The 12,788-nt window shown below is 41.5% G+C and overlaps 1 protein-coding gene and 1 long non-coding RNA gene across 2 annotated transcripts; one reads left to right on the forward strand and one right to left on the reverse strand.

Annotated features, from left to right (window-relative positions):
- The first annotated feature begins 522 nt into the window (after positions 1-522).
- Positions 523-10,393, forward strand: LOC114864106 (GTPase IMAP family member 9-like). Its single transcript, XM_055512588.1, has 4 exons — positions 523-547; positions 2,342-3,272; positions 8,717-8,855; positions 9,593-10,393. Exons 1-3 carry the CDS (start codon positions 523-525, stop codon positions 8,769-8,771), a joined length of 1,011 nt encoding a protein of 336 aa, XP_055368563.1. The 3' UTR covers positions 8,772-8,855; positions 9,593-10,393.
- Positions 6,296-8,159, reverse strand: LOC129604726 (uncharacterized). The gene is made up of 2 exons (XR_008695890.1): positions 7,690-8,159; positions 6,296-6,614 (listed from the first exon to the last, which is right to left on the reverse strand). It is a non-coding gene; the product is annotated as an uncharacterized LOC129604726 (long non-coding RNA).
- Positions 10,394-12,788: the final 2,395 nt, after the last annotated feature.

Below are 12,788 nucleotides of genomic sequence, written 5' to 3' on the forward strand. Positions count from 1 at the left end.
ACAAACCAGTTTGTACGTCTTTACATAATTTCAATATCACAATGTCATTGTCATTTAAACATTTGTTTTGTTGTAGTTGTGTTAGTTAGTTTGAGTTTCTGTAAGGAAGAGGACGCTGAATCTCAGCTCACATTTGTATATCAGAGATTTTAAAACTGATGGAGGAAGAAGACCTATTCCCTTCTTCTTTCATTTTTCTAAATCATTCATATTAACCATGCAGGTCCTGCTTGACTGTCCAGCACTGTAATGTTTGAGGAGGCTGTCATGTGCTTTAATTTTTGTTTCACTACCTCGGCCACATCATCAGTTACTGTTCCCTTTTGTCCACCTTGGTGTCTAGTGAACCACTGATGGTTCAAAAACAGAAGTAGCTCAGTCACGTCTGTGCACTACAGCAACACGTTGCATATTATCACAGGAAGTAACACAATACATCTGCTGCATGAAAAACAGCAGCAACACAGATGAACTGAAAGTTGCATTAGTCACCAACAGACTTCAGATCCCGTTGAAGACGACATGGCCTGCAAATATGCTCTTCTCGGTATGTGATATATCACTGTGACAAGAAATTTGTAGTTTCACTTTGATGTTGAAATGTCTGAAAAATCCAGGTATGGCTTAACAAAAGAAACTCACCAGTGTCTAAGGTCTGGTGGAGATACTGACATACTGGCATTTAACCAACCAAAAGCAAACAAATCTCCCTCTAGTAAAACCTCTGTCATCATGTTTTTCATTGATGAAGCCATTGTTGATTAGAATTTGTCATGGAAATTTAAAATGTCATTTTTTTTGTTGTTTAGTTCCTATTTTTGACCTAGTATGACATTTATTGACTTTTAATTTAGAATATATACACAGAGGTGACGCTGAAGTTATGAAAATAACCATGTAAACATGTGTTTATTATTAGTTTATTATCATATGCATGTTTTTAATTTGCATTTATTTATGCATCTTCTTGAATGAGCAATGTTAATGAACTGACTTATTCATTTAAAAAAAAATACAGTTTTAATTTAAATTAATTAATCAAACTAAAATATCCTGATGTTTTCATGTCCAGGTGATGAAGGGTGTGTCTTGATTTATTATTAACAGTTGGTTGAACTTCTGTCTCTTATGGGAGTTAGTTTTGGGTGGTGAAGTAAGTCCAGTTGTCTTGAACTGCTGCGTTGAGTCCTTGAAACCCACAAACATAAAGTCTTATAAAGTCTTGCTTTCACTGAACTTCAGATGCTTTTGCATTAAACGTTTTCGAGCCCTTCTAAATTAAATCATCTTCATTTTTTTTTGTCTTCGCTTTTTTTTCCCAAGTGAGAGAAATGATTACACATCAAAATCAACGGCCCTGATGCTTCAGTATGAGGCGGCAGAGCAAGAAATGTGTAGTGGTACATTACTATGGGGTGCGAAAAATGCACTGCTAAAATTTATCTTTTTGCTGCCTCGTGGTGAAACACCAGACAAAACATCCTTCAACAGCAACGCTCATCCAGTAGACGATGGGGACTTAATCAGAGCGCCTTTGTCAGAGCAATGCCCCCAAATGCGCAGCCCTTCTCAACAGAAAACAGTGCTTTTCAAAGACACACGCTGAAACGCTGGAAAGTGCGCACACACTGCACGCACTGCGCTTCTCCGACCGCAGAGCGTCAGAGACCGGCGCACGCGCAGCCAAAGCGGCCCAAAGATTCGCCTCCACTGCACAAAGCAATAGAACAAAGCCGCAACGACCGTGTACCAGGTTACACACCCGCGAGCGGAAGGCAGCGCGCGCACGCAGCCAGACACACGCGTTCAAAAGCGGACAAAATGTGCACTGCAACAGAAACCCGAGGCGGAAACCCCCCCGCGGAAGAAATACTCCGTTTAACTCCTATCCTCCAACAGAAAAGTGCGCGCGCACGAGCAAGCGCCGTGGTGCGCGATCTCTGTCGGTTTAAGCACGATCAGAAAAGTAATTGTGTCACAAAAACATCGATAAACACATTAGGCAGGTTGTACAAAGTCATGGTGTTTAATAAATCCGTATGAAGGCTGCAAACAGTATACTTTGCATGTTTGAGCATATGAAGGTACAGCATTTCTGCATACTGAATATGTATTTATATAACAGTACAATAGCACAGTTAGTACACAAAGTACACACAAGGCCATGAAAAACTGGACCCAGTAACATAGAAGCAGAAAAGGATTGAGCAGTTTCATTTAGTTCTGAAGTGGAGCAGCTACAGTAGCTACATGTATTGTATCATTGTGCTACGTGTAAACTTGTAATAAACCTTTTTTGCTGCTGAAAAAATCATTACTGTGTTTGTACTTTTTCCAACAGAGGAAGAGGAACCAGAACTCAGGATTGTTCTTGTTGGAAAAACTGGAGTTGGGAAGAGCGCAACAGGAAACACCATCTTAGGGAACAAAGATGCGTTTACATCAGAAATGTCTCCCTCCACGGTGACAGTGAATTGCAAGAGAGAAACAGCAACGTTTGAAGGTCAAACACTGGTTGTTGTTGACACACCAGGTCTTTTTGACACTAGAAAAACTCAAGAGGAAGTGGAGACAGAGCTCCGTAAATGCATCTCATTTGCTGCTCCTGGTCCTCATGTTTTCCTGCTTGTGATCCAACCTGGCAGATTCACAGAAGAAGAAAAGAAAACAGTCAGCATTATTCAGAAGGACTTTGGTGAAGGGGCCAGGTGCTACACTATGGTCCTGTTCACTCACGGAGAAGATCTGGAGGCAAATAATATACCAGTAGATAAATTCATTTGTAAAAATCCAAATCTCCGCGACCTTGTCAATGAGTGTGAAGGAGGATATTGTGTTTTCAACAACAGAGATAAGGGTCGGGGTCAAGTCGTAGCATTGCTGGAGAAAATCAACAAGATGGTTCAGAAAAATGGAGGAAACCACTACACCAACGAGATGTTCAATGAAGCAGCGAGAGCCATAAGAGAAGAAGAAGAACGTCTTCAGCAAATATATCCAGACATGAAGCCAAAAGAAGCAAGAAAAGAGGCAAGGAAACTCAACGATTTCATTTTGCAAGCTTTGAGAGTGGGAGCAGTTGGAGCAGTTGGTGGAGCAGTTGGTGGAGCAGCTGTTGGAGGAATTATTGCAGCAGAAACTGGAGCAGCTATCGGAGCAGTTATTGGAGGGGTCGGGGGTCCAGTGGGAGTTGCATTGGGAGCTGGAGTGGGGATTGCAGTTACAGCTGCAGTTGTGAAAGTGGCAGAGAAGATTAGGAAAAAAAGTGACCAGTAAGAATACATTTAAATAAGCAAATTATTAGAAGTTACAGTTAGGAGTTTAATAGGGTCTGATTACATTTAGTTTCTGTCATGTTTCCTACAGAACCAATCATTTGAGCAACAGCTTGTTTTCAGTTATTGTTCCTACTCAGCAGCATCAATTCAGTATAACTCATTGTTTGATTACTGGGATGTCACCAAAGTCTTTAAATGTGTAGTTGTGAAATGTGATTGATGATTTTGCTGTTGATTTACTGAATTGTAAATACTTGTTGTATTGTGTTGTACTGTGCCAGTTAAACTTAGCGTCTGATACTGTAATTCGACTCTGTACTGTGTTTTTGTGAGATGCAATTTTCCACTGTGGGACAATAAAAGCCTTTCTTTTTCTTATGATTGTTGAATAAACTTTCTTTTTCCTACAGCACATGCCCCCATAGCTGCAACAGTGGTTCAGTGTCTGATGAAGTCTAAACTGTTTCAGTTGGCTTCTTTGAATGTTAATGAAAGAAAATACAATAACATGCACAAAACCTGCAATCATAAATGTGAGAGTGTTTTAAAACTTTCTCTTACAGACAAGCTGCAGTCAGAGGTTTCTCTCTGCTCAGCTCTTGTTTGTTCATCCTGTTTGACACTGAAACACTGTCAGTTTTTACACTTCCTGTTCACACTGGCTGTGTATAAATGTTCCGGTTATAAACCGCTGCTAAATCAATATTTTATCAAAGGCGTTTCATTTTGTTTCCTGACATTCTTTTTAAATCAACATCACAGCAATCAGTTTTTACCTGTTAATTATAATCATGTGAAGCGGTCTCTGATCTGACCCGTTTCTACACAGGTGCAATTAGACACACCTGGAGCTGGTTGTCTTATCACTAGGCTGTGTATTCAAATCAGGGTCGGACTGGATCTAGTTACTGGTAAGTCACAGTGGACCGTGATGCATGACTCGTGTACGAGTAATTGTTGATCCAAGAAGAGAGTTAATAGAGCCTGTTCAGCCATGTGAAGACGTAGGTCTGCTTCATAGTCCTGCCTGCTTAGAGCTTCCATCTATTTTTCACCTTAGCAGCAGTGGTTCGTGTTATTTTTGCCTTCCTTGCTCTTTGCAAGCGTCTTTTGTTGGAATAATTTTTGTAATAAATGTTTGCAAAAAAACGTAACGCAACACAATAAATCTGCTCGGATGTAAGAGCACGGCCACGATGGGTGATGTGTCTGACGTATGGGTGGATAAGATTGTTGATATATGTTATGGCCTCTCAAGAAAAACAGAACCGCTCAAATGAGTATGCACGGGAACATGACAGAAACTTAACTTGTGGTCCGATCGTGGATCGTCTAGATTTGGACATGCCATTTTGGTCTCCGCGTGAAGAAAACAATCTATGAATGTACTGAAAGATTAAACGAGGTCGGCCTATTTAAACACTGTTCACTCTAAAAGGCTGTTGTTGGCTTCTCCTCCAGCACAGACACACACATTGTTACATTGACATCACCACCCAGAGGTGATTGTTGTCATAGTAAAGTTTTTGGAGACATGTGCCTGGTGAGAGAGCCTCACAGATTGTGGTGACAGTGAGGTCAGTGTGGCTCATACAGAGCCTTTATAAACATACAAATTCACACGACTTTCAGTATCTTTCCCAAGGACACGTCCACACACAAGTCCAGAAGAGCTTGTTTTTGGTGTCAAACAGTCGTGACTGTGCCTCCGGGTCCGACCCGTCATCAGCGAACCAGCCTGCCATGTTTACGCCGCACAACTAGCAGCTCAGAGGCTGGTTTTGGCTCCTTCCCCAACACAGATTCCCTCCCCCTTCACTTACCTCACACCACGTCACACACGTGAGGGTTGTTGGTGTTACCAGCTGCTTGTAACGCTGTTTTCAGGTGGCTGCCATGGACATTTACAGTACATTGAGTGGCCCAGGTGGCTGTCAGGCTGCTCTTGTTCCCTCCTCTACCTTCAACCTCTTCTTGGCCTTTTTACGCTTTCTGTGCCTCCTCCTCCTCCATTTGTTTCTCCTTTTTCTCCGCCTTCATCTTCACCATCTTCCTCCTCCTCCTCCACTTTCACCTCCTTTTATCTTGTTAATCTCCCTCCATTGCTCGTCTCTTAACTTCATCAACCTCACCTGGTCCTCCCTCTAAAATGCTAAAATTATTTTATTTAGGTGGGAGTAGGGTAATAAATTGCCCTGGCTGTTTGGCGCAATGGTTAGTGCTTTGCGTTCCTGACGGCTAGGTTGCGGGTTGCGTCAGGAGGGGCACCCGGTGCAAAAATTACTCATGCGAATCATTAGCTGCGGCGACCCCTGGAGGGATAAGTCACCACTACATCAGCCCCAGTCCCTCCTGACAGGGGCTGATGGGTAAAGTAGGAGTAGGGGTGGTAGGGAATGTCGGAGTGGAGGTGATGGGGAAGGGGAAGGGACTACTCCCACCACCAAGAAGGGTTGTTTCATTGACATGCTTTCCATTTCGTCAGGCTTTGCCTTGTTCTTCATTTCCTCTTCTTTCTTTTCCTTATACTCAGGGAGGGTAAGAATGAGGGGTTTAAAGAAGGGAGAAGTAAGGGGGGTGGGGAAGGTGGAAAAGGGGGTGTGTTTGGGGATAAGGTTGGTTTAAGAAGGGTTGTTTCATTGACATGCTTTCCATTTCGTCAGTCTTTGCCTTCTTCTTCATTTATTTTCCTTATAGTCAGGGAGGGTACAAATGAGGAGTTTGAAGAAGGGAGAAGTAGGGGGGGGGGGGGGGGGGGGGGGGTGGAACTGGGGCTGGGTTTAGGGATGAGGGTGTGTACATTTCATTTCTTTGACATCCTGTCCATGTGTTTAACTATCAGTTTTTTCTGTCTTTCCATTTGATCTTTCTTTTTCCGTTCCCTTTTATCTTCTTCTTCTTTCTTTCTCTCACATTTCCTTGTTGTTTTTTAATGATTAGGAGCGCTTGCATGACGGCGGGGGAGAAGGGGGGAATAGGGGTGGTGGAGGAGGTGGAAATCATCATGATTTTAGTGATGACGATTGGTGAGATTGGTTGTTTCCCTGTCATTTTCTTTTCTTCCTCTTTTTCTTTCTTCTTTTTTTCTTCTTCATCTTCCTTTTCGCTCATCTTTCCTTTCTTTTCTCTTCTCTTCTTTTCTCTTTCTTCTTCTTCCTTCTTTCTTAAGTCTTTCCTTTTCTTCTTGCTTTCGTCTGTTCTTCTTTTCCTTTTCTTCTTTATTCTCCCTGTTTTTCATTTCTTTTGCCTCTGCTTTCTTTGCCTTCTTTCTATCTTTCTCCTCCATGTCGCTCTGCCTTCTTACAAACATATTGAAAATGTCACTTTAACTCTGTCCTGTAAAACAGAAGAAAAATAAAATTATTATTTCATAAATTTGATATAACCACAAATATTAGAATAACATACATGTATATGAAACACCCTCTTCCTCAATAAACTAGAGAAAAACCTATTATAATGATGAACAATATCTATCCTCCTAAAGTATTTATCAGATTTTAGCATAGCATTGACGATACCAACCATGTAATTTTTGTGATAGAGTTCAGAGTTTCTGGCTTGACGTACACAAATAGTAAAAAAAAACTGATCCCCATCCCTCACGACATTCGCGGCTTCTCAAAAGTACTACTAAATATTTGGCTTAATTTCAAACAGCACAGAAGATGAACTATGTATTAATAATGATTAAACAGAAACAAAACAAAAATGTTCCCACAAATTAGTAATCATACTGTTACTTTTTGTACTAAACTTTGGCTGACTAGTTTTTACTACATGTAGACTGCCTGAATTTGTCTGGACATTTTAAATCTGCCAGAGATACAGAGGCTGTGATCAGTTCACTAGATAATGTACCTCTGAGGGGTGAAGATCTGAGAGGTGAGTGCGGGACAAAATGGAGGGTGTTTTAGCAGCTGATGAACGCCACCAGCAGTTTCCAGCTAGCATGTTAATGCTTCTGGCAGCCTCCAGCTAGCAAGCTAATGCTATTAGCTACGTCCAGCTAGCATGCTAAACACTAATGGCATTTAGCATCAGCAGAACACATTAAGTAATGTTAATGCTGCCAAAATTGAATTGAATTTTTCAATTTTCTCCCTTAAAATGTGTCACATTGTTGCCTTTTACCTAGAAATGTGAGAATCTACTATTTGTCTACTTACATTTAGATAGATGGCGTTTTAGCAGCTAATGAATGACATCAGCAGTTTCTAGCTAGCATGCTAATGCTAACAGGCGTTTAGCTTAAGCAAAACAACTAGTATAGAGCGATGCTAATGCTGCCACCTTAGAAGGATTCTTTAATTTTCTGCCCTTAAATGTGTTACTGTCACCACACACTGTGAAACCGTGTGGTATCCTTTCACTCAGACAATTAGAGCATGTATAATCTAGTTACACTCACGTGTATGATTATTATGCTCATCTCAGTTTGATGGTGATTAAAAATTAGTAAAACTAATATTAAAAAATTAGTACAATAATATAAAACTTGACAGAAACACACAGGGACGGTAAATAAACGTTTTCCCAAACATAGTTTGGGAAAAGTTCAATCTAAATTTTTAGCCCAGCTGTAAAATGTCCTATCTCTGTCTATCGCAGTTGTTTGGGTAAAGAATTTTCTAGATCTTTCTCCTGTTAGAAAGAGAGTGAGGTCCATGTCGCCATGGTTACAGCACATGACCATTATTGGACTGATGAGCATCAGTAACATTTGTCTGATCAGAACTGTTCTGCAAGAGCAAAGAAACTGGACCCACTTTAAACTGTTCGCCTGAATCTTTATTCATGTTACAGGTTCAATAAACAGGTAAACAGCGTTTCTCCAAATGTTCATCTTACTTTTTATGTTATGACCCCAGAAATCTAGAAATTGACCTCATTAATTCACCAAACATTCAAAATAATGAGTGATGCTTTAATAACATAAAATAATAACTTGTATTTGTTGGTCACTAATGAAATCACTACGCTACTTTTCCTCTTTTAGCTCTATCAGCTTCATGTTAACATCTGTGAGGGTGTGTGTGTAAATAACTCAATCAGGCCCATATGGTCAGATCTGTATGGTCTCATCCCTCTGTCTGCCATTTTGCTGCTTTCATGAAGGTGCAGTGGTGCACAGACACTGGTTTGTACCCTAACATGCAGATCAGCATGAGGAACATCCTGTTTTCTTCATGTGTGCGCTCCTCAGGTTGTTGGGTGAAGTCGTCTTGTGTCTCTTCTGCGGTGTTGCTGGAAAGAAACGTGTCCTGGCAGCCTTCAAGCTCATTGTTGCACACTTTGCCCACGTTGACAACAATCCACACATTGGTGCACTTCTTGTTTATGCTATGGATCAGATATTTACAGTAATCTAAACAGTAGTGTTTATACAGAACATTCCACTATTTTAAACTCATCTTAAACTTTGTTTTTTTGTGCAGGAGCCCATCATGTTCCTCAGGTCTGTGCTTCACGTGCTGCAGTTTGTGTCATTAGATCTGAAGAGCACAGCAAGAGGCCTTGGTTTCTCATACACCTGACCTGTTGGTGCCCATATTACTTTCTACTGTAGGTCAGAAGGTGCGTTACATATGAACTCTGTCAGAAATAGCTGTCTTCTTATATCGATGCTGAATTTAATTATTATTAAGATACACTGTGTGTGTGCCTTTGCTAAAGATGAGCTTCAGTAATGAAAAGGCCCAGTTCATTAAATAACTGTCTGAGAAAAAAATAAACTCGTTAATCACACTTTCCATTTAAAACTAACAGTAACTAACACATTTGTCCATTATTACAGTAGGTCTAACACTGGTAGAAAAATTTTGTACCAACCCAGAATAAATCTCAGCCTCTTAACTTTTGCAAAGATGAGCAAAGACCACATTGACTCCACTATAACTTTTTATCATGGATTTATTTTAAACATTTTACGATGAGAGAGAGAGAGATATATATTCAATTCATAATCTGGTGCATTTGAGCTATAATCAATAATGATTATTCTCTAAATCTGTACTTGCTGTTGTGTGAAGTAATTTTCCCACTCCGGGACTATTAAAAATTTTTTATTTTATCTTATGTATTAATTAATAATTATGTATGCATGTCTTCAGATATACTGTATGGTGCAGTAGAGTTTATTTTAGTTTATTGGTTAGTTCTTTACGATGCCAATGTAGCTGCTGATAACAGGACTTGTTTTCAACACTTACTGTACAGTACTGAGAACACAGTAAACCCATAAACTGAACACGCTGATGTTTGACTCTGATAAAAGAAGTGTGTTAACAGAATTCCCTTCTGCGTTCACACAGCGCTTCAGCCGTCGTCTGGCTCAACAACACAAGGTGGCACCAGAGTTTCTGCTCCTCCTCCCGCCTGTCCACTGATGGAGTGTGGAGAGTTTCATTTCAACACAAATACAATACTTTACACATGACCTGTTGTGTGTTTTACCTTAAGGCTGCGGTAAAACCAAAGAGCCCTTAGCTATGATGGCATGTGATGTGAGGACGCTTTTAGACGTTTAAGTTTTGTTTTATGTTGAACTGACAAAAGACAAACCAACTATCTAGAGGGTAAATGCTCTTCTGAATGTCTTGTATGAACATGACTCAGTCCTTCAGCAGCTCCTCGTTTCCTGACCGGCCGCTGATCTGCAGAATCTCAGCAGACACATTGTGCCTGAGCCTGATCTCTTTTGGTGAGGAGCCTCTGGGCTTTGAGGAAAGCAACACAATGCTGGTTCTCTTCTCAGATGCAGAATCGGCCCCCGTCTTAATGCACAAAGTGCACTTCACTTGCTACCGTGGCAGCAACACTGACTAAGCTGAAGGCTTTGAAATACTAAAAGGACTTTTACAAAAAGGAAATGCAAGTTGAGTGTTTGCTTATGTTGACACTGACATCTGACTGGTTCAGTGGAACAGGACAGAAGTGGAGTGAGTCTAAACACGCCGCGCGCTGGGAGGAGCCGCGACTCCGCTGCCTTGACTTTGTCCGTTTCCTAAATGTAGCGGAGAGGCTGTGAGCGTCCGCCGGAGCCGCAGTGATAACGCATGCGTCTTGGCAGGAACATCGTGAGGACCGTGGGCTGAGTGGAGCCGTTTACATCTGATGCTATTGTTCAAAAAGCCGTTCGCTGGTCTTCACAGCGAACGGAGTGTAGGAAACACAGCAGACAGATCTAGCTTACAGTGCATTCATATCTATTAGCTGTCAGTTTTATGGTTGTGTGTCGTTGTATGTAACGACAGTGTAACATTTATTGTACATGTGCTGCGATAGCGCTTTAACCCTCACACAGTGCTCGTTTTTAGACCCCATGAGGGCAACAGAGGAGGGTTTTACATCTGACCCCACAAGTGGGTGAGGATGTGAGGGCTGGTGGGGGGTGGTGGGCGGGAGTCGAGCTTGACCCCAGGAGGACACTGGACGTGCAGGTTAGGAGAGGAGGCAGAGCAGGAGTGGGAGGAGGACCCGAATGGTCCCGAACCCCCTTCTGAAGCCTCCGCACAAGCGAGGCGGATGCCGCTGTCTCCGGATGATAGGAGTCACGAGCGCCTCGCCCAGCTGCTCTAGGAACACCCTCCTTTTGCTGCAGTTGGTCTCACCAATGCTCCTGCAGTATTCCAGTCGTTTGTGAATGAGGTATTGGAACCTATGATAAACAATTTCGTTTTTGTTTACCTGGATGACATCCTCATATTTCCTCGTTCTAAGGAAGAGCACGTCACACATGTCCGCCAGGTACTAAAGAGACCGGTCCCTCCTCCTGAAGCCACCCTCCACCCGCCCTGGTCGGCGGGGCCTCCATGGGCGCCGTGGTAGACGCCCTGGGGGGTACTGTCATGTTCTGGGGTTTTATTTCCTGTTTTATTATGAAGAATTTAACCACCTACATCTGAGGGGCCGTATGAAAGGTATAGATGTAAAACTAAAACATAAGAGACTAAATATAAATGCAGTATTGATAATGCTTTGGCTGGTATTGCTGTTGGAGAATGTTTCGCATGATTCAGGTGAACAGTTACAATAATAGAGGGGAAGCTCTATGTAAATAAGAACCTCCTACATGCATCATGTATCCCTCCCATTCACTATTATTTATTGTTGGTATGAATCTGACCTATTATGCTCTGTTCAAATAACCTAAAGCCTTTTTTGTCACAGTAGGGGAATTGTGGAATAAGATAAGATAGACTTTAATCCCACCATGGGGAAATTCTTTTGTCTTTGTAACAGCAGACAAAAACAGTATAGAATAGACAACAGTATTAACTGTACAAGAAAAATAAAACACAGTAACAAGTAATTTTTTTTACATTACACGACAACAATGAATGAAATTACACCACATAGGTGGGTATTGTGTGTCACTGCAGTGATATGTTGGAAGGTCAGATGTCTGTGGGGAGGAATGACCTACGGTGGCGCTCCTTCCTACACTGTGGCTGTAACAGTCTCCTGCTGATTATATATTGTCATTCAACATGAGCTATGAAGAACAAAACATTTTTACTCAAGGTCTCGGTATAGTAAACAATATAAACGATTTGAAAAAAACATAATTTAAGATAATAAGCATTTGGAAACATTTTACATTAAATAAAAGAATAAACAAAAGCAATACAAACAATAATTAAAACGTGACCTACGCCAAATATGTGTTCTAGATAGTATAAATTATTCCTAGAGGACATTAATAATCCTAAGTGTGGCATTTTAGCCCGAGTTTAATAAATAAAAAACATTTTGAAGACATTTTTAAAAACGTAAAGGTAGCAGCATGTAAGGGATAGTGTTTACAATACAAACTGTAGTAGGATAAAAACTGTCCTTCTTTTAGTGTTTGCCTTGATGCTTTTCAGCCTCCGGTCTGAAGGGAGAGTAAACAGTTCATGTGCCATGTGGGTGGTGTCTCTCATGATGTGTAGGGCCCCATCACGACATATACATACATATTTTGTGCTGTCTTTATCCCACGCTGCAGGAGTACAGGTGCTGATAAGCCTTTTTAATGATGGAGGCAGTGTTGTTTCTCCATCTCCACAGCTGCTCCATCGATGAAGAGATGGAGCAGCATTGCACTGGACTTCACCACCACCATTTTTGTTCTTGTGTGTTGAGGATGAGGTTGTTTTGTTTACACCAAGTTACCAGGTCCTCTACCTCCTGCCTGTAGGCTCTCAGTGTTGTCTGCTATCAGCCCACCACTGCTGTGTCATCTGCAAACTTCACTGTCAGGCTGCTGTCATGTTGAGCTGTGCAGTCATGTGTCAAAAGGGTGTAAAAGAGGGGGCTCCACCCCTGTGGAGAACCAGTGTTCAGGATGATGCTGAAGGATGAGATGTTGTTAATCCCCAGTTTGGGGCATTGCTGTTAGAAAGTCCAGGATCCAGTTACATAGGCGTGAGGACAACCTGAGGACAGTTTTGTTGCTAATGTGTATGGAATGATTGCATTAAAAGATGAGCTAAAATCCAGAAAATGCAACCTGACTTGAGCACT

The sequence above is a fragment of the Betta splendens genome, chromosome 10 (assembly GCF_900634795.4).
Source record: "Betta splendens chromosome 10, fBetSpl5.4, whole genome shotgun sequence".
Lineage (NCBI taxonomy): Eukaryota > Metazoa > Chordata > Actinopteri > Anabantiformes > Osphronemidae > Betta > Betta splendens.